General features: G+C 33.4%; 5 protein-coding genes across 10 annotated transcripts in view; 2 read left to right on the forward strand and 3 right to left on the reverse strand.

Moving 5' to 3' along the window:
- Positions 1–3,892: 3,892 nt before the first annotated feature.
- Positions 3,893–6,660, reverse strand: LOC106640850 (mitochondrial translation elongation factor Tu 1). The gene is made up of 6 exons (XM_014355013.2): positions 6,535–6,660; positions 6,254–6,306; positions 5,969–6,134; positions 5,604–5,911; positions 4,867–5,528; positions 3,893–4,781 (listed from the first exon to the last, which is right to left on the reverse strand). The coding sequence occupies exons 1-6, from the start codon at positions 6,569–6,571 to the stop codon at positions 4,574–4,576; spliced, it is 1,434 nt and encodes a 477-aa protein (XP_014210499.2). The 5' UTR covers positions 6,572–6,660; the 3' UTR covers positions 3,893–4,573.
- Positions 6,632–7,587, forward strand: mRpL52 (mitochondrial ribosomal protein L52). 2 transcript variants are annotated; one of them, XM_089598556.1, is made up of 3 exons: positions 6,632–6,682; positions 6,891–6,979; positions 7,055–7,587. In XM_089598556.1, the coding sequence occupies exon 3, from the start codon at positions 7,060–7,062 to the stop codon at positions 7,459–7,461; it is 402 nt and encodes a 133-aa protein (XP_089454682.1). In that variant the 5' UTR covers positions 6,632–6,682; positions 6,891–6,979; positions 7,055–7,059; the 3' UTR covers positions 7,462–7,587. The 2 variants fall into 2 exon arrangements, with proteins under 2 accessions (XP_089454682.1, XP_014210505.2); XM_014355019.2 differs by lacking the exon at positions 6,632–6,682 and adding an exon at positions 6,696–6,806.
- Positions 7,588–7,978: 391 nt separating this feature from the next.
- On the forward strand, positions 7,979–13,061 carry LOC106640851 (alpha-tubulin N-acetyltransferase). Of its 2 annotated transcripts, none has more exons than XM_089598344.1 (9): positions 7,979–8,311; positions 8,585–8,788; positions 8,929–9,078; positions 9,173–9,344; positions 9,485–9,626; positions 10,109–10,229; positions 10,492–10,564; positions 10,903–10,952; positions 12,199–13,061. In XM_089598344.1, the coding sequence occupies exons 2-9, from the start codon at positions 8,685–8,687 to the stop codon at positions 12,557–12,559; spliced, it is 1,173 nt and encodes a 390-aa protein (XP_089454470.1). In that variant the 5' UTR covers positions 7,979–8,311; positions 8,585–8,684; the 3' UTR covers positions 12,560–13,061. The 2 variants fall into 2 exon arrangements, with proteins under 2 accessions (XP_089454470.1, XP_089454471.1); XM_089598345.1 differs by having other exon boundaries at positions 7,979–8,287.
- Positions 13,062–13,427: 366 nt separating this feature from the next.
- Positions 13,428–16,102, reverse strand: Arl8 (ADP-ribosylation factor-like protein 8). Its single transcript, XM_014355003.3, has 3 exons — positions 15,715–16,102; positions 14,679–14,995; positions 13,428–14,599 (listed from the first exon to the last, which is right to left on the reverse strand). Exons 1-3 carry the CDS (start codon positions 15,835–15,837, stop codon positions 14,479–14,481), a joined length of 561 nt encoding a protein of 186 aa, XP_014210489.2. The 5' UTR covers positions 15,838–16,102; the 3' UTR covers positions 13,428–14,478.
- A 779-nt stretch (positions 16,103–16,881) lies between these two features.
- The window catches only part of LOC106640849 (very long chain fatty acid elongase AAEL008004), a 36,751-nt gene continuing 29,625 nt past the window's right edge, over positions 16,882–24,007 (reverse strand). For 3 of the 4 annotated variants that reach the window (XM_014355010.3, XM_014355009.3, XM_089598516.1), the window contains exons 5-8: positions 22,079–22,135; positions 21,686–21,791; positions 20,627–20,929; positions 16,882–19,851 (exon numbers count right to left, since the gene is read on the reverse strand). In XM_014355010.3, coding sequence (XP_014210496.1) covers positions 19,607–19,851; positions 20,627–20,929; positions 21,686–21,791; positions 22,079–22,135 — 711 coding nt within the window. In that variant the 3' untranslated portion in view covers positions 16,882–19,606. The remainder of the gene's footprint in view (positions 19,852–20,626; positions 20,930–21,685; positions 21,792–22,078; positions 22,136–24,007) is intronic. The other variant, XM_089598517.1, reaches the window with a different exon arrangement.

Below are 24,007 nucleotides of genomic sequence, written 5' to 3' on the forward strand. Positions count from 1 at the left end.
TAAGGTACACTTTTTAACTTGTGACTGGTGCGTCAAACGCGTTGCAACAGCCGAGCTGTATATAATAGGCTATTCGCGATACTTATACTTGTGCGCGGATAATTTCTCGGTATAATCCCTTAAAATCGAGCGTTCGACCGTGTATACAGGTATATATACACATTGTTTAACGTATAGGTACACGTAGGATCGGATAATTCTGTGTAAGCTGTTGGGCAATCGTGTAAGTATATACATTGGGTCAGGCGAGCACTGGATACGTTAAATAGCGGCCAAAAATGTCGAGGGATCGGTTGTTATCTCGGTAATGTATATATAAGTACTGCGTATTATTATACGTAGTGTGTCATAGGATTCGCTGTATATTATATTAGCTCGGGATGACGGATCGAAAGGACGATCTGGTGGTAAACCGCAAGTGACCGATATAATGTATGTATTTCATGGGTGTGGGGTGTATTGGTTTATAATTCAAATGCCAATAGCGTCAGCGTGTATATAAAAAGGTTATTCGGTTTTTTCCGCGTGAAAAGATAAAATAGTAGCAACTATTGCTCGTATACACCACATCTGTGTGTACCTTTCGATCTCATTACTTTTCCGAGAATCGGATTGAAGTGCCGGGAAAAGATGGCGAGTTGTCGGCAAACGTCCGTAGTAATATGCTGAAAAGTGGTGGAGGAAGGAAAAAAAAAAAAAAGGACTTTCGTAAGGAGGAAATAATGTCGTCAGCCGGCTGGTTGCGGCAGCGGCCGAGTAGTCGAGCGTGTCGTGACGAGAAATAGTATTAGAAAAAAAAAAGGAAAAGAATTGAAAAAAATGTTAGTTTGCTCGACTGCGCTCTTGGTGTCGATGATTCAATAAATCCGATCGTAAGTCTATGTACATATTTATACGTTGGTTGGTCTCTTTCCCGCGTTTTCACTTTCGGCCGAATCGTTGCTTTGCGGGAATGCCTTGTGTTTTTGCGAGATGAAAAAAAAATAGCGTGATCGGTTCACACGACGAAGCATCGTTTGTTTTTGGTATTCATACGGTATGATACAAAAATGGAAAAAACCGGTATTTTTTTTTGCATTTTACTGCACTTTTTCGGAGATGTAATAATCATCCTATTGGTCTCTGGTGCTAAACATTTTAAAATACAATTTATTTTCACGGGTACAAGAAACTCTACGAAAAATCGTCTGTCATTTGTAGTACCTACTGAAAATGTCATAAGCGTTTTACAATAGGATATCACGTAAATTAAACAATCTTAGTTACCCTGGAAAGTCAATGTGTTACTTTTTATTTGAGACCATTAGAAAATTTTTTAAAACAAATTGTCCATCGTAAAAAACAAAATTTTATTTCCATTGTAATCAGCTTTTTTTTAACCAGGTGTTGGTGAGAAAACAGTGCACAACAAGAACTTTCACTTTCAAATGAGACTTGCTGAGCCGAGAAAGACTATTTAGATCAAAACATGACACGTCAGGGATACATAAGTATATCAATAGAGTCGGTTATTTAACTAATTCTCAACTCTTACTCCTAGTAGTTTAGGCGCCAGGTAGGGTCCCGTGGCCTTTTCAATTAGAACGGACCCACCAAAGTTTTTTTAATGTATTTTTGCCTGCTGAACACGATTATCGATGGTGGGTCGCGATCCGGATGGACAATTTTTTTCTATCAACAAATTTTATAAACAAATATAAATTATTCATTTTTTTGGAAAAAAAAATTTTTTTCCTATTTTTTAGCTCATTTTGAACAAAAAAGTTCATTTACACCATATGCCTAAACCCAATACTTTTCCCGTAAAAAATTCGACAACTTTCAAAAAATGCGTTTTTTGCTATTTTCAATAGCTTGCTACTTAAAGCCCGATTAATATTTTTCAACTCAACACCTCTCAAATTGTGAGCCAAACATAGTATTTGAAGAATACGTAAAGACCAATTGATTTCATTTGGTTGTTCTTATCCAGCGAGCTTGACGGTCTGTGCCTTTTTAATGTGACCGTACGGCCTCGGCGCAATACAATATATTCTGGCATTAAATGTTTGTTATCTGGACAGCCATACATAGATTGTTTTTTATGTATTTTCGCCTGCTAAACATGATTATTGATGGTGGGTCGTAATATCGAAGTTGATCAATGTTTTTTTATTAACAAATTTTATAAACAAATTGCAAAAATGTAATTTTTTCTAAAAATAATATTTTTTTTGCTTTTATATATTTTAAACAAAAAGTTTAGTATAATGTATAATGTACATCTGTTAAGCCCATACTATTTCCGCAAAAAAACGTGAACTGTAAAAAGAAAGATCTACCTCCGACCTCTAATTCTATCAATTTGCACATTTTAAGAGCATATTCCGTTGTATATTATCAAATTAAATGTTTGAATGTTGATGTTAAACAATTAGATCCGAAAGAGTTTGGTTACATAGAGTGTGACGATCTCCTTATGCCACGAAAAATTGAAACTTTAATTCCACCTTACGAAGAATTATTACAACCTTGTTCTTGTAAAGTATGCAGTAGAAAAATCTGCTTATGTGTTGCAGAACAAATACCGTGCTGCACTTTTTGTAATTGTAAAAAAGAAAACACATGTAAAAATAAGTACAGTGGAAAATAAAATAACAAAAATTGTGGTAACTTCGTAAGATATGTATGTATATATGTACAAGATGCAGTATACTATAAAATAGATTCTAAACAAAGAAATGTATCGTACCTTAATAAACTACGTATCATCACATTATTATACTTTGGGGTAGTCCTGTTATATTTTCTTAAATTTTATTTTGCACACATTGATAAGATCAAAAATTTTTGATTACTGGTGTATGCTAATTTGTTGACAACAAGAAACTGACTACATAGCTATATATATACTACCGTAAGCCCCTATATAAACTGGAGAATTAAAAACTTTTTAGTAAAAAAATATAATAAAAGCAAAAAAAACATTATTTTTAGAAAAAATTACATTTTTGCAATTTGTTTATAAAATTTGTTAATAAAAAAACATTGATCAACTTCGATATTACGACCCACCATCAATAATCATGTTTAGCAGGCGAAAATACATAAAAAACAATCTATGTATGGCTGTCCAGATAACAAACATTTAATGCCAGAATATATTGTATTGCGCCGAGGCCGTACGGTCACATTAAAAAGGCACAGACCGTCAAGCTCGCTGGATAAGAACAACCAAATGAAATCAATTGGTCTTTACGTATTCTTCAAATACTATGTTTGGCTCACAATTTGAGAGGTGTTGAGTTGAAAAATATTAATTGGGCTTTAAGTAGCAAGCTATTGAAAATAGCAAAAAACGCATTTTTTGAAAGTTGTCGAATTTTTTACGGGAAAAGTATTGGGTTTAGGCATATGGTGTAAATGAACTTTTTTATTCAAAATGAGCTAAAGAATAGGAAAAAATTTTTTTTTCCAAAAAAATGAATAATTTATATTTGTTTATAAAATTTGTTGATAAAAAAAAATTGTCCATCCGGATCGCGACCCACCATCGATAATCGTGTTCAGCAGGCAAAAATACATTAAAAAAACTTTGGTGGGTCCGTTCTAATTGAAAAGGCCACGGGACCCTACCTGGCGCCTAAACTATAGCTATCAGAAAAATTGCATATATTATAATACATTGAGCGATTGGACCAATCAACTAAAACACGCACTCGAAAAAGCAGTAATTGGGCATAACTTACAACATTTTCTCGTCTAGAGCAGCTACTTTTGGATCATGTATTTACTATGGACCTTAACTGAGACTCTTTTAACAATTTATAGTATGGCATGCCTATATATACTGGATAAATTTCTGCAATTGATTGTATGATACTGTCCGGATTCAACAAATAATGAACAGAAATTTATTTTCTACTGTTTAATTTTATTGTTATCAATGATTCGCTGAACAATATTTCATTTGTTAAAAATAGTTTGAAATTTTTTTTATCGTTTTGAACGTTTAATGATAATAATAATGAAACAGTAAATGTTTGCCACGATAAATCAATAGCCTACACGGCTTATACTCTCTTTTATCGATGCCTGAGCTGCCCTGCATTCGAATCCAGCAATAAAAATGTTGAAAACAAATAAAATTGTATCTGATTGAATTCGAGTTTAGGACTACGAAAATTACTCAGTTTGTTTCTAATCCGTCGCATCTTTGCATGCTGTGAGAAAGAAAGATAACACTTAATACAACCTTAGCTAATTAAAAATGAAAGATTTTGGATTACACTTTTTTGTACAATGAAAAAAAAACTTAAAATACATAAAGTATTCAAAATTTATTGTATGCAAAACTATATTTATACTCACTCACTTACTTAAATAATTACGCAACTCAAGTTTAAAAAATTCCAGCAATTTGCAATACAATTTCAGCTTCTATGTACGATATCAATGTCTAATAAACATAGTTCATAATTTTTTTTTTTTTTTGACATTTTTAAAGTATAACAAATAAAGCTGATTTCAATTTTTAATAATATCTACAGTACGGGTGTAAGATTATTTTGTTACGAAATACATTCATTAACGTTTACTTTTTTGCACCTTTTTGCAATTCTTGTTTCCTTTGTATTTTTCTTATAGCTTTTTTCCCTTCTATTACAACAAGCTTCTCATCTTCGGTTAACGCTGGTAAAAGGTCAGTAACAACGCCGGTGCCAACGGTAACACCACCATCTCTGAGTGTAAAACGCTGACCCTTTTCACACACCATTGATTTGAAAAGCTTCAAGTCTAATCTAAAAAAAAAAAAAACGTAATTATTAAATCAAGCTACGAAAAAATTGACTTGAATAATAAATAAAAAATGAACGTCAAAATTACTTTGCATCTTCGCCTGGCATAGCCAAATTTTTTCCTGGAACAGAGACCTGTGCTGGACAATCCCACGTTCTGCTGAATACTAGAAGCTGCATCATCTCGGTTACTGGCTTTTTTCGGCCACCTTCTTCTGGAGTCAAAACGTAAACTTGAGCCTGAATGTGATCATAAGCTTTGACTGTACCTGGCTTGGCCATGACCATGCCTCTTCTGACATCTTCCCTCTTGAGACCTCTGACAAGAGCACCCAGCTGATCTCCCGCTTCCGCATATTCAAGAGTTTTGTGGAACATTTCTACACCCGTGACGGTGCTCTTCAATTGTTTGTTGTAGCCTGAAAACTCGACCTCAGTTCCCTTCTTCAATTTTCCACGTTCTAATCTGCCACTGACGACTGTTCCTCTACCCGGAATAGAGTATACACCCTCAACTGGTAACAAAAACGGTTTGTCAAGATCTCTCATTGGCACTGGTACGTGGCTATCTACAGCTTCCAATAACTGAATTACTGCATCCCTTCCTATTTCAGGATTTTTTCCTTCGAGAGCGCAGAGAGCACTTCCTTTGATAACTGGAACCTTTTCTCCATCAAATCCCATTCCAGTCATAACCTCTCTTATCTCCATCTCCACAAGTTCAACCAAATCAGCATCAGCAGTGTCCACCTAATAGTTTTATCGTCAACAATAATAAGCTCTAGAAATTTGTTCAAAAAAGAGTGTAAGAATCAAGAAATTTACCTTATTGATGAATACAACAATGTGTTCAATGCCAATCTGTTTTGCCAGGATCAAATGCTCTTTTGTCTGAGGCATGGTGCCATCAGTAGCAGCGACAACCAAGATAGCACCATCCATTTGAGCTGTACCAGTAATCATGTTTTTTATGTAATCTGCGTGACCTGGACAGTCTGTGTGACCATAATGCCTCTTTTCTGTCTCGTACTCAATGTGTGCCACGTTTATCGTGATACCTCGAGCTTTTTCTTCTGGGGCATTATCAATTTCGTTGTAATTCTTTGCCTTTGCCAATTCTTTTTCTGACAAAACTGTGGATACCAAAAAGTATTATTAATCGTACACTTTCGTTAAAAATGTACTCTTACCTTTTGTGATAGCTGCAGTGAGAGTAGTTTTTCCATGATCGACATGGCCAATCGTTCCTACGTTCAAATGAGGCTTGTCTCTTGCAAATACAACTTTTTCAGCGTAAAACCGCTGTCCTGTGATTCTTGGCAAGTAGATCCTGTTGCACAATTGATTGCATTTTTGCTGTAAAAACAACATAATCATTCATTACTTTAATTACTGGATAAGTTGTTACACACATAAAAGGCAGTAACCACACAAAACAAGATACAAAACAAACACAAACAGGGATGAAAACTTACGAATTTAGCGAGTTGTTTGACAACGCTGATGTGTCGGACACTCTGCCTTAGAGCTAAAAATAAAAATTCAACTTTAAAATCGAGAATTTAAGTCTGATGAAACAAGTAATTATTGCGTCGACGTATCCCCCCCGGTCCCCATGAGGTTCACTATCCAACAAAAATAAACAAAATAGGCAGCAGCAAGCTTGTATAATCATGTTGTATCACTAGAAAGGAGAATCTAAGGGTAGTTTTGATACGCTTTATATCATGAATTACATAAAGTAAACAAATTTTACCAGGATACAAAACCGTTCTAGCGCAAACCAAAGCCATGATTTCTAACCACACTTATTGACTATTATGATTTTTTTAGGCTTCTCTCCTACTGCACGAACGGAGAGATTCGTTCGGCGGCTTGCGAATGGCTATATATATAGGTAATTGGTAGGTATTTGGTATACGCGTTAGTGTTACCTAACACAACCTAAAAATAAAAACAATACATTTTTCTCCGAGTTAATAAAAAAAAAGTTACTTTTACTGTATGATTTTTAACTTTATGTCAATGGTGTGAATTATTCTAGTTGTAGACATTGCTTGCTTACTCGTTTGTGTCACTTTTTTTTCAACTCTTGCCTTGTTTTGTTTACAGTACCAAGTCATTGTTGGAGCAACAAGAACATCTTATTGGTAATTCCATGCTTGTCACAAAGTTTAATTTGTTTAAATTGCCTTAGAAAAGTGAGTATAACAGTATCATTAGACATCCCAGTAATTTTATAAAATTTGTATTAATGTACAAATCCTATGTTTCAGAAATTATGACAGCTATGTTGCAGTCGGTTTTAAGGATTACTCGGTTAAACACTCAACAGTCAATTCGTCAAAAATACTTTGACGTCAAATGGAGAGAAAACAGAAATTTGCCTCGGAATCCCAATTCCTTTGGTCCATTGACAAATCTACCAGATTACTCGTTTAAGGATGGAAGGCCAGTTCCTTACGGTACTAATCAAAAGCGTCGAATTGACGAGCAACGAGAACATTTAATAAAAATAAAAAAGTTAGTTGGTGAAGTTGACCGTGCTGTTGAGAGGCACAAGTGTTTGCAAGAAAAAATTCAACAAGAAAAACAACAAATCATTGATGGTAAATTGAAAGAGAAAGGAAAAAAAATTTTAGCAGCTGGCACTGAAGTTGACGTTCAAGTCAATAAATCATAATTTAAAGACATGAAGTTTTGGGTACTACTTTATCACAAGCTTTCTATACACCAAATTTGTTTCAAATCCATGTATATATGTATTTTCTTAATTAAATCGTAAATAGTTATCTCAATGTGTAGTATATTTTATAATAACGACTCCCAAAAAAACTATACTAAAATAATGTGTATTTAAAAAGAAATTTAATTGCTTTGTTGAATAAAATATTGATTAGAAAAGTCGAAACAATACAAAACGTAATGTGCCAGTAGGTACAATTTTTGGAGTAAAAGAAAACCACGACCCCCTTTTACGCATCAGTTTCCACGCATTTCCATCCAGGTTTTTTTATTATGGATTTATGGAAAGGAAAGGCGAAGGCGAGATACACTTTGAAGATAAAACTTATCTACATCTAAGTATAGTGTACTATAGGAGCTCTAGTATAGCAGCTGATGAGGCCTGTAGGGGTGGGCTGTGGCTGCCAAAGAAGGAGTTTATTGATGACAAGCAGCTACCTACATTGTTATAGTTGACTGAGTAAGCGTCTATAGAAACATCTAGGTACATTTAATTAACAATTATGTACTGCGAGTAGCAGCAAATAATAAAATAAACCACACAAACGTGAGCACAACAGCTATATATAAAGTCGGTGGATCGGTGCTTCACGCGTTGGGTAGCAGAAGGCAATTAAAAGGCAGAAAGCAGAAAGCAGAACGCGTAAAAAAAAAAAAAAAAAAAAAAATTAAAATGTTAAGTTTGACGTTTACTACGTGAACGCGCTGTACACTCTGTAAGGCGACATTGAATTGAGTGTACACGTCTAACAGTGCTTATTTAGGTACCTGATTTTATTAAGGCCAAGGTGTGTCTTTATTCATCAATAACGTCAGCGTGTTTCGTTTTTTCCTTAGAATCCTCATTTCTAACCTGCTTTTCACATTCATTATTTTTTTTTATACACCCATTTTGTCACCTTCAATTCTTTCAAATTTCACACGCACGTTTTATTCCAAATTTTAGTAACACTATCAAAAATTTTTTGTAAAGCCTTATCAAGTATCGTTCGATCTAAATTTCAATCGCATTAAAACGGATTAATAATTAAAAATTTTGTGTTCTCACCTTTTCCTTCAAGTTAATGGATTTTAGTTAATTTGAAACACTTGGTTACTTATTGCATTTCGTGACACGACTTTGGCTAGTTTGGCTTGACCCGCATCTGTCACACAAGAACCATGGATTTCCGTTTCAATATAAACAATCTTTTACCAAAAAGGATAAATAAGATTACGCATACTCTCATACCTGAAGGATTTAGAGGTGATCGACGTGAGTATAAGTAAGTTGAAATCCTTCAAACGTTATATACTATCTACTTTCTGATAAAAACATCAGGCAATCAAATACATAATATAACTAATTTTATTTCGTAAAATTTTTCTTATGCTTACCTTTGTAATTTTAAAATTATCTTTTAAGCGAATGCCAAAGGTTATTGACAAGAATTTTAGATGACATGGGCGAAGCTTCTGCCAAAGCTCAGGGTCTGAATAGAGTTATTACTAGTGCAATCAAACTTCGTGATACAGATCATATTATTTATCTGATGGTAGACAACCAGGGAAACAAGTAAATTTTTTACATTTTCAAACACAATTTTCAAAGTGCTATGTGGCGCATTTAAAGTTTTTTTTTTTTTATTTTTTTTTTTTTTTTATTGCAGTGGCCTGGGTAGTATTCTTGGTCTTTTGAAGACTGGTGCTAAAACCTTGTTTATGTTTGACGAAAATGGTTACCATTACCAGGTGAAGCCTCGATGTATTCTAGATTTTTATATTCACGAATCCCAGCAGCGCAAAGGGTTGGGGAAGGGCCTCTATGAGTTTATGCTTGCAGTTAGTATACAAAATATTACGTCATGTGCATTTTATTTATTATCTCTATAAATACCATTATAGAGTCTATTTGTTGTGAAGCAAGTTGTCACAGATGTATTGGTGACAGTTAAAATAATTATCATCCATTGGTTTTTTAGGAAGAAAATTTAAGACCAATAAAGTTGGCCATAGATCGCCCTTCGGACAAGTTCTTGGCATTTTTGAAAAAGTATTATGGGTTAACAGAAATAATTCCCCAGAATAATAAATTTGTTGTATTTAAGGGATTTTTCGATGATGGTAAGACTTACTGAAAATTTATTTAATGTAATGTGTAAATTGCTCGTTTACAAAATCATTAATTCTGTGCTTAACCACTGTTACATGTCTCATGTTTTTCAAAAAAGTTTTAACTTTTATCAAATGAATAACAACAATGTATACTTTGCAATAATCACGACAACACTTTCTTAATGGATCATTGTTCATATAATTTTTATAAACGTTCAAACTAAATATGTATCAAAACACTGATACATTATAGTTATTCCCCCAACATTTAGCACATTTTACAACGTGAAATTTGAGCATTTGAATACTCATATGATTACAAATAAAATTTGTCAAATTCATTATTGTTTGCAAATACATTGAACATTTTTTAACGTGTACAATCAATTATTGATTATTTGTTGTTGGTTTCATTTCGAAAACTTTTTTTTATACTGCGTCAACAAAGTACAAGCAACTAACTGTTTATCGTCAATATTTAAAATTTTCAGAAATCCAGGATTCTCAAACTAATAGATATTCAAGTTCATTTTCACAAATACAAAAACCGAGTGAAAACAAAGCGTTGTCAAATAATAATAACAATGATGTACATTCCATAAAAAGTATAAGGTAGCCATTGATTAAGTAATATTTTACTTGTAGTAATTGGATGGTAGACTAATACTTTTTGATGCATGATGTGTATAAAATAATAATCAAGTTAATAAGTCATGCAATTTTAATAACTCATTTTCTTGTGTCAAATGATTTATCATTGCTTAATTTTTTTAATATTAACATGTACCATCCATTAATAAGTATCACTTATTTTATACGATTAAGCTTTAAATGAAAGTCACTGAAAAACAAAATATTTTTACATGTGACTCAGTGTAACCGGAACACCTGTACGTAGCGCTTACGGACGGTATGCTGCATCACGCCCACCTTGCTCTATGGCTAATGTAAGTTATTTCTATAACTGAAAAAATATACTTTCATAATAGGTGTGCAAAGTTCAACTTCTCGAACCTGAACATAAATACAAATACTAGCACTAGGTGCAAAATAGTCACGGGCATTTGTAAAGTATTGCAGTAATAAGCAAAAATTCGATTTTGGAATTTTTTTACACTAACTGTTGAAAAATATTATATGGCACTTGTGTGTCCGATGATACATATTACTATTAAATTTTAAAGTATATTTAATCAGTACGATTTAGGAAAAAAAATGCATACATACGTGAATTAGTAAATAAGGGTATTATTACTTCGTTTAATTGCTAATAAATTATTGACAGATAATACATAACACTTCTGCAACAATTGAACAAGCAGCAGAGAGTCCCAGGTACGTTACATGATTGTACATTTAACGACACACATTTCAAATATAATATATACCAGCTTTATCAACGTTTAAAAAAAATCTCTCACAATGTGATGAATATTTTCACGCTATGAATTAAAGCACTCTATAACTTATAAGCATCGGACTGTACGCAAATTGTATTTTTGTTTTGTCATTATTACCTTCTTAATTTTCAAATAAATGTTTTTATGATTATTTTGTAAGTTCTCCACGTTGTATAAAATATCCTGTCTTAAGCGTGTATGCTATTAGTTGATTAATTAGTCTGTTATTATCATTTGCATGTATTGTAGATTGTTCATGTCTTTTTATTTTTCTTTTTAGGTTTAATAGAATGTGAACCGCTTTTTTAAGTTACATTTTATCAAGCACCTTAATCATTACAAAAATTGTAGAAAGCATTTCATTCACTTCATCTAACAGCAAATGAATGTGTTATTATAAATGGCAAGGAAAAAGTATCTTTAGTAGTAAAGTATATCGTAAATATCACTTTAGAAGGGTAAAAGATGTTTATTCTTAGCGATGAATACGAAATAAAAATGACTTTTTAATTTATTAATGTTAAATATTGCAAAACTGTGATTTACAAAAAAATACTATTTATGAAATAACGAATGTATTATTTATTTATACACGTTTTTATATTTTTCTTGTATTATTTTAAAATGATATTAAAAATTAATATATTGTACTAATTTTTTTTAATGTTAATTACTCAGCATTTTGACGATGTTTGAGAAAAAAAATTTTTTAACAACAAAATATTTTAAGTTAAAAGGACTTTTGGTTTTAAAAGTTCTAATGAGAAAACTTATATTTATACAAAAACTAAATGTACATAATAATTGAAAACATATTTATTTTATCTCGATAGGAGTAATTGCAGTTTGACAATAGTTTATTGACTGACTAAGTTATATGATATTTGATTACTTTTGTACTTACATATACATATATTTATTTATATTTTTAATCGCACCTTATGTAGATGTTTAATGTTGATCTATTAAATTGTATTGCGCTTTATGTTTATTGTTTTATTTAATAAAACCTGTTACTTCTTGTATTGCATTTTATAATTTGTACGTGTAATGTTCAACGTCAAACAGCATTTAGTGAAATTTATATGTAAAAAAACTATGAAATTCATTATGAATTATTGTGATGGATAGAGCAAATGCTTTTCACTCCAAACTCAAGGCTTCTCAAACATTTTTTGTAGATCAATTTTAAGACGCCGAGAAGTCATAGAGCGTCCTGATAGTTTGAACATTAAAAAAGAAGAGGAGTACGAAAAAGAAAGCATCCACGAGAATATAGATGACATTAGCGTAAATGGAGGTGTACCCGTCGAAGCTATTCCACCTGTTTCTTTGGATACTCAGCCCGTGGAGGCATTCGATCCAATAGATAAAATGACTGTACTATCATTGGATAGCATTGATAAAAATCAACACGAAGAAGCTAATGAAGATGCATGTAGTATTATTACTTCCGCATGTTCCCAAGATGAAGTTATTGAAAATCATCAGTCAACTGTTGGTCATCTTGATCTAAAATTTTACCACTCCCCTTTATGGTAAACTTTGAAAAATAATATAATTTTCACTGTTCACTAATAATCTTTGACTGTTTTTATTTATAAAGGAAATATATGTAATGCTTTGGCAACACGAATAGTTCTCACAGTCGTTTTCAATATATAAATCTAGTAAATCAATCTTGAATGTAGTAATTTAATAATTTATCACACGCACTTTTAATGCCATCAATGTAATGAAAAATTTTGTAATACTCATGCTTGGTTGAAAAATAAATAACTACTGCCTATTTGTCTCAAAAAGTATGATAAAATAACGTTTCGAGTTTTTCTATGCAATATTTTAACTGACGTAATTTTTGAAAGAACAATCATTTATGTATTTCATTTTTTAATACAAAAAAAAAAAAACACTACGTATAGTCAGATATATCACCCATCATTTAAACAAGCACAGCAACTACTTAGACATATTTATCAAACAATTTGTAAGCGAATGAAAAAAGAACATTAGATCATTCATGAACAATATTGTAAGCATACAACGTTTGTAGGTACAGTTAATTAAACATTAACTTATACCAAGCAAAGAGTAAAATAAAGACTTTCAATCCAAAAAAAAATTTTTTTATTCCACCTACATACACTTAATAAACTTGGTTTCTTGTAATGTATAGATCGGACAATTAGTGCATCAGGATAGCGATCATAAAACTAAATTGACAGATATTTAACACAATTTTTTATATGATTGATTTCTCTTTATTATACTGAGTTAAAAATAAAGAAAAAAATTAATGCAGTTTAGAAATCATGCAAATAAATTACCATTATATATAAAAATACAGTGTACCTACGAATTTTCGTGGTACAAGTTTTTAATAGGGCTAGAAGAAATAAAATAAAAACAGTATCAAAAATCCTTAATAATTTAATTAAAATCGATATTCTTTACTTATAATAATTACTGATAAACATGTGATTAAAAATTAAAAATGCATTTAATAAAAACAACCGCATAATATTTCATTGCTCCATTTTGAAAAATGGGCTACACAGGTTTTGATGTGTTTCATACATTATAAATATAAACACAACATGATTGTATAACTGCCGATCCTAATATCGTAAATTAAAATTTTTTTTTTACAGCGATTTCCTAATTTATGTAAAGACATCCAGCTGCTTTAATCAAATATAGTTCTGCTGGATCCCGAAAACATATCATAAGCCTTTTAGTACCGTTACTTCAATGTATAAAAAGAATTATTTGGCATCAATTTAATCAACAATAGTGTACTAACTTACAAAATATAAAGTAACTTAATTATAAAAAAGGTTCTCTTACATAGTATCGTGTTTAAATATTACATGAACAAAGATTTACAAAAAAATGTGGTTGCTAAATTTGAAGTATCGGTAGAAAAAGGGTTGTGACATTCTCACAAACAATATTGAATGATCAGAACACTAATCCTTGTTAAAAGTTCATTTTGGTATTTGCAAATATAATTCCAGTCGTATATTTAACAAGTTTTTATATTCTTCAGTTCTTGTCACATTCTTTTGTTTTCGTCTTTAAAAAAAAATTTTAGTGATACACTAGTTTAAATATACTTATAAACAAAAAATTATCACCTCAGTGCTACGTTTTATGTGCCCTTTACTCGTAGGTAGCACTAAAAGTATATGTAAGCTGAATTAGTAAGTTTTTATATTTATTCTGTAATTGCATTCTTTTTAAAAATCACACCAATTTATTCCTGTTGGGCTGAAGCATTTAGGAGTAAGGAATTGTCTACTTTAATGACTTGATTCCTAAATGGAATCATATAAGAATGTATTTATCTCTTTTCTGTCCTCCTGTTTCTGTCAAAAATCATTAATAACGACTTTGTTATAGATTCTTAGTCCTTTGCAAACAATCGGTTTTTAAGACATAATGGATACCGAAGATTATTATTAGCGAACGCCGCTTTTTGAATGTGCTATGAGCCACTGCAACGTTATATCAATATTGTCCTTTTCTTTACAAGAAATGCTATAACAACAGATCTCGCGATCTTGAATTGCCGACAAGTTCCTACAAAAAAAATGCATGGATGAGTATCCTTACAAAGTAGTAAGCATTTTTGTAGTAAGAATACGGTGACTGAACTTACATTCTTTCTATCAGACCATTTTCATCATATGCATGAGGCAAATCCCTTTTATTTCCTAGGACCAAAACTGGTATGCCAGCCAGTTGAGGTTTATCCAACAGATTGTGCAGTTCATTACGGCTTGCCTCAATCTTTTCTGGATCTGCTGCATCAACCATATATACAATTGCATTAACACCTCTGCAGTAACGCTCCCACATTGATCTAAATCTTGGTTGGCCACCAATATCCCAAACTTTGATCGTTACATTTCCTTTGGTTATTTTACGCATATTAAATCCAACTGTTGGAATCATGTCTTCGCTAAACTGTCCAGACTGTAATAATTTACAATCATTTTAAGAAACTATAGATTCTAATAAATCTGTTCAAATATTTGTTGATTATTGATAATGTGATAGTTGCTTTATTTGTTCTGGAATAAAAATGATTTATGAAATAAAAAGTGTGAAGCGGATGCACTAAAATAACCGACGCAAGCAGTTTGAATAAAAATATTATTGATTCTCAGATATATATTTAATATTTTGAATTTACGACTTTTGCTAATCAAAAGCATTCTAAAGAAGTATGGCAAATCATAAAAACAAACAGCTACTAGCAAAGTTAATACAATTGTTTTATATGAGCAAATAAGGAGCTGACATTATTAAATTTTTGTTTAGCAGTAATAAATTGTACACGATATTCAGCTGTTCCAAGAACAAACATCATCTTCCATTCACTAATCTAAATGAACAAAGAAAAAGGCTATTTGATGATTCACAGATAATCAGTCCAAGAAACCTTGAAGTTATCGTTAAAAGGCATATGTAATGCAATAAAACATCCAAAAGTTCTAAAGGGTCAGCAACAACTGCATGATTTCGAATAGCGAAAAAAAAAAAAAAAGTAAGTACAGCAAAGTAGACCAGGGTGAGGAGGGGCAGTTGACGAATAACCTAAAAGCTAATTTTCATCCCTAAGAGGCAAATGTCAATCGAGGCGATTCCTCGAGCTGTGAGGTGTATGAGACACACTTTTTGGATATAATTACCGCGATGACGTTGACAAATGTAGTCTTGCCGCTGTACTGAAGTCCGACGAGAGTCAGTTCCATCTCCTCCTTCCAGAAGAGCGACTTGAACCAGTCGAGGATCCGGTTGATGAGGGCCAGCATCTCGAATCCTTGAGTAAAACACTTGCAGCACTAACAACAATAATAACAACACACAGCAGACTCCTTCCCTGGACGACGACGTCGACGTCGACTCCCAAAATATATATCTCTCGATCCCTGAACTCTATACACCCTCTGTTGTGGTCGTCGTCTTGGTGTCAATGCGACGATTCGATTCTCCTCTTCCTCTTCGGCTTTGCTCTCTGCTTCTGGAATTTCTTTTTTCTCTACTTCTATATACTTTACAAGTATAAGTATATAGGGGTACCCCCTACCCCGTTGACAATGCGTAAAGACGTGTGGTGTGACTGGTGAACCAGTGACGGCGTGACGCGCTCGTGATGACGTACTGTAGGATTATGTAGGTATATAATGTATATAGTCAGTTTTGTCTGTTGGTATATTTGTATAATATATACGATACGCCCACGCATGATTCAAGTGTGTGTGCAGGGTTGCATATTGCGTAGCGCCGCAGCGGGGGCGACTTAAATAAGAGGATGATGGAGTTGATTTAAAATTTATAAGTATTTGCGGTTGTAATTGTTAACGCAGCACTTGAAACAATATTTATAATGCCACGTAAACATGACAAAATCTCTTTGTGTATACTATAGATGACAGATATTGTCTACTTATCCACCGTATCATTTTTGTTTCGGCACGAGTTACACGAACAAGGATATATCGTATTCGTCCCTTCGCTGTTTCTTTCCTCATTTATATTCTAAGGATTAACATTTAATTAGAACGCACAGTAAACTTAAAACTTAATGAGAGAATCAAAATATCGCGGACTACAGTTATCTCGAGACACGCGTTATTTTACGACGTATTTACGTGTAGGGTTGGGTATCAAAAGTTTAGGACGCCTTACATTAAAAGCAACTCGTAACTAATGAAATTTATTCTTATGCTTAACTTATTAGACTTGTTCAAACACGCCTTTAAAAATCTTGATTTGTTACAAATTATTATTTTTAATTTTACTTTTATTGCTTGGTCAAAGCTGGTATGACATTAAATAATTAAAATTCATTATTTTTACATTTTTCCTCCAAAAATTTTTATTGCAAGAAAATTGTTTACACCTATAAATTTTATCTTTGTGCAAAGTGTATCGACTTAGACATTTATAAAAAAATAAAAATAATTAAAGTACCCATTTATTATAATCTTTGATTTTACCAGTTGACAAAAATATACAAAAAAAATATTCCGAATGTTTCATAATATAATTTCCCCTACAAATAGCACACCTATTCCAGCGAATCAACGTTTATCCCCCGTAAACGGAGGAAAAAGACTTGAAAACATTGGTAATTGTTTACATCCTTCGTTTGTTTCATTTTCAGGCACATATTTTAAATAATTCATTTTTTTTTTATTATTTTACTTTATATATTTGTAGTACAAAACTAACCTATCTATGTACAAAATATTAATTCGACATAGGGCAAAACAACGGTTAATTTTAATTTAGTACTAGATGACTTTACAAAAATTTGAGAGCCAAGAACGAACAGTGTTTATAAACATTAATATAATATGGTAAAAAATAACGTTTGAAGGTAATGTTTCACATGAGTATATGATTGCCGTTGCCGCCCTACTGCTCAAAAAAACGTCGAGCCGAGTCGTTTTTTTTTTTTTTTTTTTAACAACAAATATCATTATTCAACTTATATACAGAAAATTATAAATTAGTAGATAGTACTTAAGCTTTTACGCAGGGTGTGGCATCTTCTGCTGTTAGACAATAATTTTTCAGTAATTTATCGATTTTTTTTTTCTTTTTTCGAAGCAATGAAATCTCGACAAAGTGAACAATTTCATGATGATATGTTTTTTGTGTTTTGAGCCATTTCGTATTTCATTTTCTTTATTCGATGCTTGGTTTCACAGCCGAACATTGTTTGAATTTGTGCTTCGATTTACATAACGTGTCGTAAGCGTATTTCTTTACGAAGGAACAATCTTCGTTGGATATTTTCTCTTTTGTAAAAAAACGCTTGTGCACATAACCCGTGACTTGATGAATCAAAAATCACTTTTAATATCAATTAAAAGGAAAACATTCCGAGCTTGCAACAGAGTAGAGACGTGTAGACACCACTACGCGAACGATATACTAATTTGATATCGCTGACAAATAAAGAGGCGCTTGAAGAAGATTGAATTTTCGAGAAGGGAACTTTTCTTTAGCATTGAAAATTCGCAATAATTATAAAAATATCACGGATTAGCGACGATTACCCCATTTTTTTGTCATTTACTTTCTAACTATATCTCACAAGAGCATCGCGTTAGGGACAACAGTACTAGCCCTTATTATAACGCGAGTACAACTTTACCTATAAAAAAGAACCACTTATGTTTGTACATATTTTATATATATATATGTATATATTTCACAGGACAAGCATTAATCGAAATCGCTATTTCATCCCTTTCTTCCACTTATTTACAATATTCATTAATTTCTAATGAACGACGAACATCGCAACGCATGTCCTCGGCGGAAGTCTCGTGGTATAGAAAAATGCAAAAGTTTCTTCGCTAAAACTAGTGGAATGAAAGAGATAATATATTGATTAGCACTTTTTGTATTGCTCTTGAATAAATATAATGACTGAAAAAAATGTGAAAAAAGACAAGAAAAAAAAAAATTACGTTTAAACTTTGAAACTTTTGATTTTTATGCTGTAATTATTTGTTTTTAGAAAAATTTATACAATCTACGTTTGACTGCAGTAAGTATCGAGTTTATTCGTCCGAATAAGAAGATGTAGAAGAGAGCCTTTTTTCATGCGAAAATTACTAAATTCCTTTTGCTAACTACAACCACCTCAATCTGCTGATGCAGTTAATAAAAATTCATAGTGTGCGTTGAAATTGAAAAAAGTCTATTATTTTACACAATGGTGCTATACGATAATGCTCACTTTTACACAGCTTTCGAGAATAAACAGATGCTCGCCTCGTTATATTTACACCATGATTTTCGTCAACAACAAATCTTTTTCTAAAAATTTCGCCGATTCCTTTGTGCTTTCGTACTTATCACAAGTTTGTAAAAAGCTTTTTTTTTTTTTTTTTCGTAACCTACGACCATAGGGGAAAATATTGACGCAATCGCTGTCGATCGAAAAAGAAAGAAAGAAAAAAAAAGCTTCAAATTTCAACCGTGCAAACAACGATCCATTGTATATCCTTGTGATCAACAACAAAAGTAATCTATTTATAAAACAATCGATGCATCAATAACATTGCCGGTCGTCCCGAGTCTTCGAGGAAATCGGCGGACCAGCCTCCAACAAAAAAGGCACGGCACAAACAACTATATATGTAGACCTGATCTTCGGCCCATTCGCACTACCTATTATTTTTTGCACTGTCCTCCATAGATTTTTATTATGTGTGTACGCGCGCATCAACGTTTCATCCCTCCACCCCACCGTTTCGCCAGCAGAGGACACTCGCGTGCACCCTCCTCGTCCCTCTTTCGACCCAAAGGGCCCAGTATTCCCTTCGAGGAAAAGAAAAAAAAAAAAAAAAGAGGTAAAAAGAAAAACGAAGAGCGCGCCTCGCCGGACTTGCGGAGATACCGGTGACCCAGCACAACTGCGTCACCCAATGCCTCCCGTTTTTAAAAAATATAACTTCTCGATTGCACGTATAGTGATAATAATAATGATAATAATAATAATCATATAATTTTCCAGGTCTTTCAAACGCCGAGTCTCGCTCATGACGGAGTGTCCGTTCATTAGTCGCTCGCCGCAACCGCCGCCACGGCTGCAGCCTTCCTCAGGTGGAGCTCGGACGCGGCGATGCTCTCACCCTTGACGTAGTAGTCGGCAGCCTCGCGCCGCTTCACGCATCCGTTCGGCACTGCCTCGGTGCTGCCGTTCACCACCTTTCCGTTGGCCAAGACGCCGTTGCTGCAGCTGGACGCGGCCGCCGCCTTGGCCGCGAGGGCTGCCTTTTCCGCTGCCACTTTGGCTGCCAAAGCTGCGGGACAGAGGACAAAATTGGTTACACCATGGGAACACCCGGGGTGAAGGGATACGTCGACGCGGCTCGAGCGCTCGGCTTATTCTTGCTCAATTTCAACTAATGCCGTTCTGCAGGATATTTTGCAAACCATACACTACGTATACCAATCGACCGGCTCGGTTACGTAAAACTGGATCTTTTCAGAGTATAGGCTACAGCTCGCGCCGGAGTTCGAACGACCACGTGAACGAATTTCTAAATTAAACTTTACTCATTCTTATATTACAATGCTGATAAATAGTTTGGTATTTAATGAATGGCAGCTTCATAACTTATTGTAGAATACTTTTACGTTGCTACTTAATATATGTTACACGCACTTCACGCGACCTTCATTACTTCAACTATTTTCATTATCACTTATGATTATTTAATAGGCATGCAACACTCCTAAAAAAATTTTTTGTTTTCATTTCATCGCTTATTTTTTCGTCTTAGCAAACCGATAATAAATCTTATCTGTTCGGCCGTTATGTTACTACCAATTATGTATCAAAAGATAATTTATGACACTTTTACTTTTTTAAAACTTAGGCATCGTGTATGTTATGTTAATATGTTCTAATAATCACACAACAATCAAAGAAGCCACATTCACGTGACAATCAGTATTTAGCGATAGGAAATAAGTAATGAAACGAAAAGCTTCCATCGCGTGCACTTTCGTCGAAAAATTTCAGTCCCGCATGAATACGGTAATGGTTGAAAAAATTAGCAAACAAAGGCTTACCAGACGCCCTCTTGGTTTTTTGCGCGTAGCTCTGCTGGTAGAACTCGTTGAAGAGGAAGAAGAACATGACGGCGTGCATGCCGATCCACCAGACGAAGGCCTTCGGGTAATTGCAATCGATGAAGAGGAGCTGGAACGCGTGGATCATGATGGCGATGAACTGGGTCATCTGGAAGGCCGTCAGGTACTTTTTCCACCAGAGGTACGGCTGGACTTTCGGTCCAAAGGCAGACAACAGGTAGTACGTGTACATGACCACGTGGACGAAGGTGTTGAGTAGCCCGAAGAAGGTCGAGTGGCCGCCTATTGATAAAAATTTTTTTTTTTCTTTTTATTTCATTTTTTAAAATCTTTTCACGTACAAATTACAAGCATGAAGAATATACCCGATATATTGACGAGATTAAGCCTACACGATCATTACAATATACAACTCGGAGAAAAAAAATTACTACTTCATAAACACTAGTTTGAGATATAGCGCTTATCATTTTTTTTTCGAATCTTTGTGGGTGTCGAACGCGTGTATTTAAACGCGATACACCAAGTTATGAAAACTCTTTTTGAGGCACATAGAAATTTTAAATGCCTAATTGGTTCAATTATCTAAAGATATCGCCTACTTTCTAAATATTGCTCCACACCACGTTTTGCCTCAAAAATAACACGAGCATATCAATTACACGACTGGCACCTATTAGACTCGTTATCGTATAATGTATGCTTGTAGCGATAATATCGGAGTGCTTTTAACAGAGACTATTGGTATGTCATTACGATTCGATGTACGGATATTTATAGAAATAAGGTAAGTTTTGTTATTTTGCCGAAAAACATGGATCGATCAATGAATCTTTATTCGCACTTGAAACAGTTAAAAAAATATTTTTTGTACTCAATCAACGGAAATACATACGGTGGATAGAAAAAAAATTACTATTTTCATGCTAGCGTCGTACGCTATTTACTTTCGCAGTAAAATTCGCACGAGGCGTTTAATTGGTGGTTGAAGGAAGAATTGTCGGAGGAGGAGAGATTCAAGATTTTTTTTTTTCTTACCGGGTGTGAACTTGACGCCGAACCAGACGGACATCGGCATACAGCCGTGATGAATGACGTGAAGCGTGGACACGTGATCGTTCTTTTTTCGCAGCACGAAGAATATCTGAAAACACCAGACAACTTTTTTTTATTTATCGATCCAAAAATACTAGGCTATAAGATCAACATAGCTTTTCAATGGCACTGCATCATCGTTATTTTTCTGCTTTATAGGGAAAATAATGTTGTTTGTTGACGATTTGAATGATCCATCTTTTTTTTAAGCGTAAACTCGGTTGAAATTTATTCATGATGGAAAAAAAAAGAGTTGTAAAGAATTCTCCGAAACAGAAAATACGAGCGAGTGAAAAAAAATTAAGTACAATGTAATAAAAATAAATATATGCTCACCGTATCCATGAACTCCGTGAATTTAGAGAAGTAGTACCACCAGCTCACGCGAACCATCTGCAGTCCGTGAGATGAACAAAAAATCGTTTAGTACGAATGAAATTTATGTGACAAAAAAAAGTGCAATATCAGCATTCATGTGACAAAAATTTTTTTTTTTTACAAACAAGTTTTTCGCAATTTCGTTATGAATACGGTTAATTGTTGGTTTTGCATTTGAGTTGAGTGCCAATGAGCGATGGTAAATCAGCTCGTCTGACAAGTCGTACACGTGAATTTTTTTTATTACTATTATTTTTTTTTTTTTATTGTTCTCATACGATTTGACTGACTTGTTTTTTTTCTGTTTCAAGTTTTTACCTTTGCCAAATAGTTTATACATTCATTTATTTTAATTCTGTAATTTCCTTATAGTTATGTTTTTTCCTTACCGAACAGTTTTATGGCATGAACATAAAAAAAAAAAAATTAAAATTTTGACAGCAGATATAAATTTTTTTTTTTTTCAATTAGAAACCAAAACAGGAAGAACCGCAGTTCACACTTTGTTTTTTTTTTTAAATTGCATAAATTGCCCAATAAATATACATTGGTACATGTACCTGATAAAGATACGCTAATCAAAAAGACAAAAATCTTTTTTTCATAATTTTTTCCCATAATCATTAAATTCAAAATAGCACATGTAATGTATACAGCTCTATTGATATGCCACGCGTATCAATGTACGTGCAATATCTGGTAACAGAGTTATAAAATACAGACCGAAATCAGTTACCGTGACCTTTTTTCAATAGTCGTCTGTAAGTAATTATATTAACACGGATGTGAGAAATAATTCATTGGGTTGACAAGTCATTTCTACAGCGCTTCTGTTTTATGTTGTTAATTCAGTTAAACGCAATCGATGTATTGGTGCGATACTGTCCTTCGACATGTGTCAATATATGCGTGTATGTTGTGGTGTATCAGGGATACTGACAAATTTTGTGGGTAAATAAATTTGAGACGTTTGTTAATTCGCTAAAATCATCCAGGTATACATGTAAACTTTGAATATGGTCTCTATATGTATTCAATAATTAAATTAATGAATTAGTTTAAATTATTGAGATTTCATGCTATTTTATCCCGTATTAGATATCCTACAAAAATCTTTGAAAAAATACTGTAGTTATAACTAAATGGTTAATAGAATTTTTTTTTTTTTTTTTTTTTTTGGAAATTCATGTAGCCATGCGACATACTTAGACGATATATTAAAACCGTTTCCTCTTACCATTCAACGAAAATTCGACTCTTTAATAAACTACTCGCGCTAGACATTTAAACTACGCGCGCCGAACTTTTAGAATATTCATAAAAAAAAATTAAAAAATAACCGGCTCAAAAAAGTGCGTGACAGAACAGCCGCTTGAAACTCTTGTAGTCGCGTACACGCGGTTTCAGTAGCGAATTCACCGGTAAGTATATGACATGTGTACTACTAGGTCGCGCCAAAATCGGCTGCTACTACTACTTTTACAAGAATCTTAAATGTTATGTCATCGATTGGCGCAACGCCCGCACGTGCTTGGCGTGTACTATATATACAAGTATATGTATACATCGGAACTCTATAGTGATCTGGATCGATGCAATATCGTTTAAGTTGAACTCTTTTTTCTTCTCCCCCCCCCCCTTATCTCTCTCGATTCAACCTGTTCTTCGCTAGTTTATTCACAATTCATCTATAGATCGGATCTACTACTTAATCACCGCAGCAATCGATGTCCCAACGCAATTTTTTTCATATTTGGGTATTAAACGTATGAAGTAAACATCAAGATACTCGAATCCATCATTCGGTCGAAATTTTAACGCGCGGACGTAGACGTGCTAAAGGAGAGTACTGTCCATTGACAAAGATATCACTGCACGATCGAGTGA

Source organism: Copidosoma floridanum, unplaced genomic scaffold (genome assembly GCF_036245765.1).
Source record: "Copidosoma floridanum isolate Cflo_tuat_1 unplaced genomic scaffold, Cflo_Japanese_pri ptg000006l, whole genome shotgun sequence".
NCBI classification, from domain to species: domain Eukaryota; kingdom Metazoa; phylum Arthropoda; class Insecta; order Hymenoptera; family Encyrtidae; genus Copidosoma; species Copidosoma floridanum.

What these genes read in the sequence shown, in the direction of transcription:
- LOC106640850 (XM_014355013.2), bottom strand. Translation starts at nt 6,571, where the DNA reads ATGGCTTTGGTTTGCGCTAGAACGGTTTTGTATCCTG. An exon ending in TAGAACGGTTTTGTATCCTG is followed by an intron (nt 6,307 to 6,534) that starts GTAAAATTTGTT and finishes TTTTATTTTTAG; the next exon opens with CTCTAAGGCAGAGTGTCCGA. An exon ending in CACTGCAGCTATCACAAAAG is followed by an intron (nt 5,912 to 5,968) that starts GTAAGAGTACAT and finishes TGGTATCCACAG; the next exon opens with TTTTGTCAGAAAAAGAATTG.
- mRpL52 (XM_089598556.1), top strand. Translation starts at nt 7,060, where the DNA reads ATGACAGCTATGTTGCAGTCGGTTTTAAGGATTACTCGGTTAAACACT.
- LOC106640851 (XM_089598344.1), top strand. Translation starts at nt 8,685, where the DNA reads ATGGATTTCCGTTTCAATATAAACAATCTTTTACCAAAAAGGATAAAT. An exon ending in TAAGGGATTTTTCGATGATG is followed by an intron (nt 9,627 to 10,108) that starts GTAAGACTTACT and finishes TAAAATTTTCAG; the next exon opens with AAATCCAGGATTCTCAAACT. An exon ending in CATTCCATAAAAAGTATAAG is followed by an intron (nt 10,230 to 10,491) that starts GTAGCCATTGAT and finishes CATGTGACTCAG; the next exon opens with TGTAACCGGAACACCTGTAC.
- Arl8 (XM_014355003.3), bottom strand. Translation starts at nt 15,837, where the DNA reads ATGCTGGCCCTCATCAACCGGATCCTCGACTGGTTCAAGTCGCTCTTC. An exon ending in CATTTGTCAACGTCATCGCG is followed by an intron (nt 14,996 to 15,714) that starts GTAATTATATCC and finishes AAATTATTACAG; the next exon opens with TCTGGACAGTTTAGCGAAGA. An exon ending in AATGGTCTGATAGAAAGAAT is followed by an intron (nt 14,600 to 14,678) that starts GTAAGTTCAGTC and finishes TTTTTTTTGTAG; the next exon opens with GAACTTGTCGGCAATTCAAG.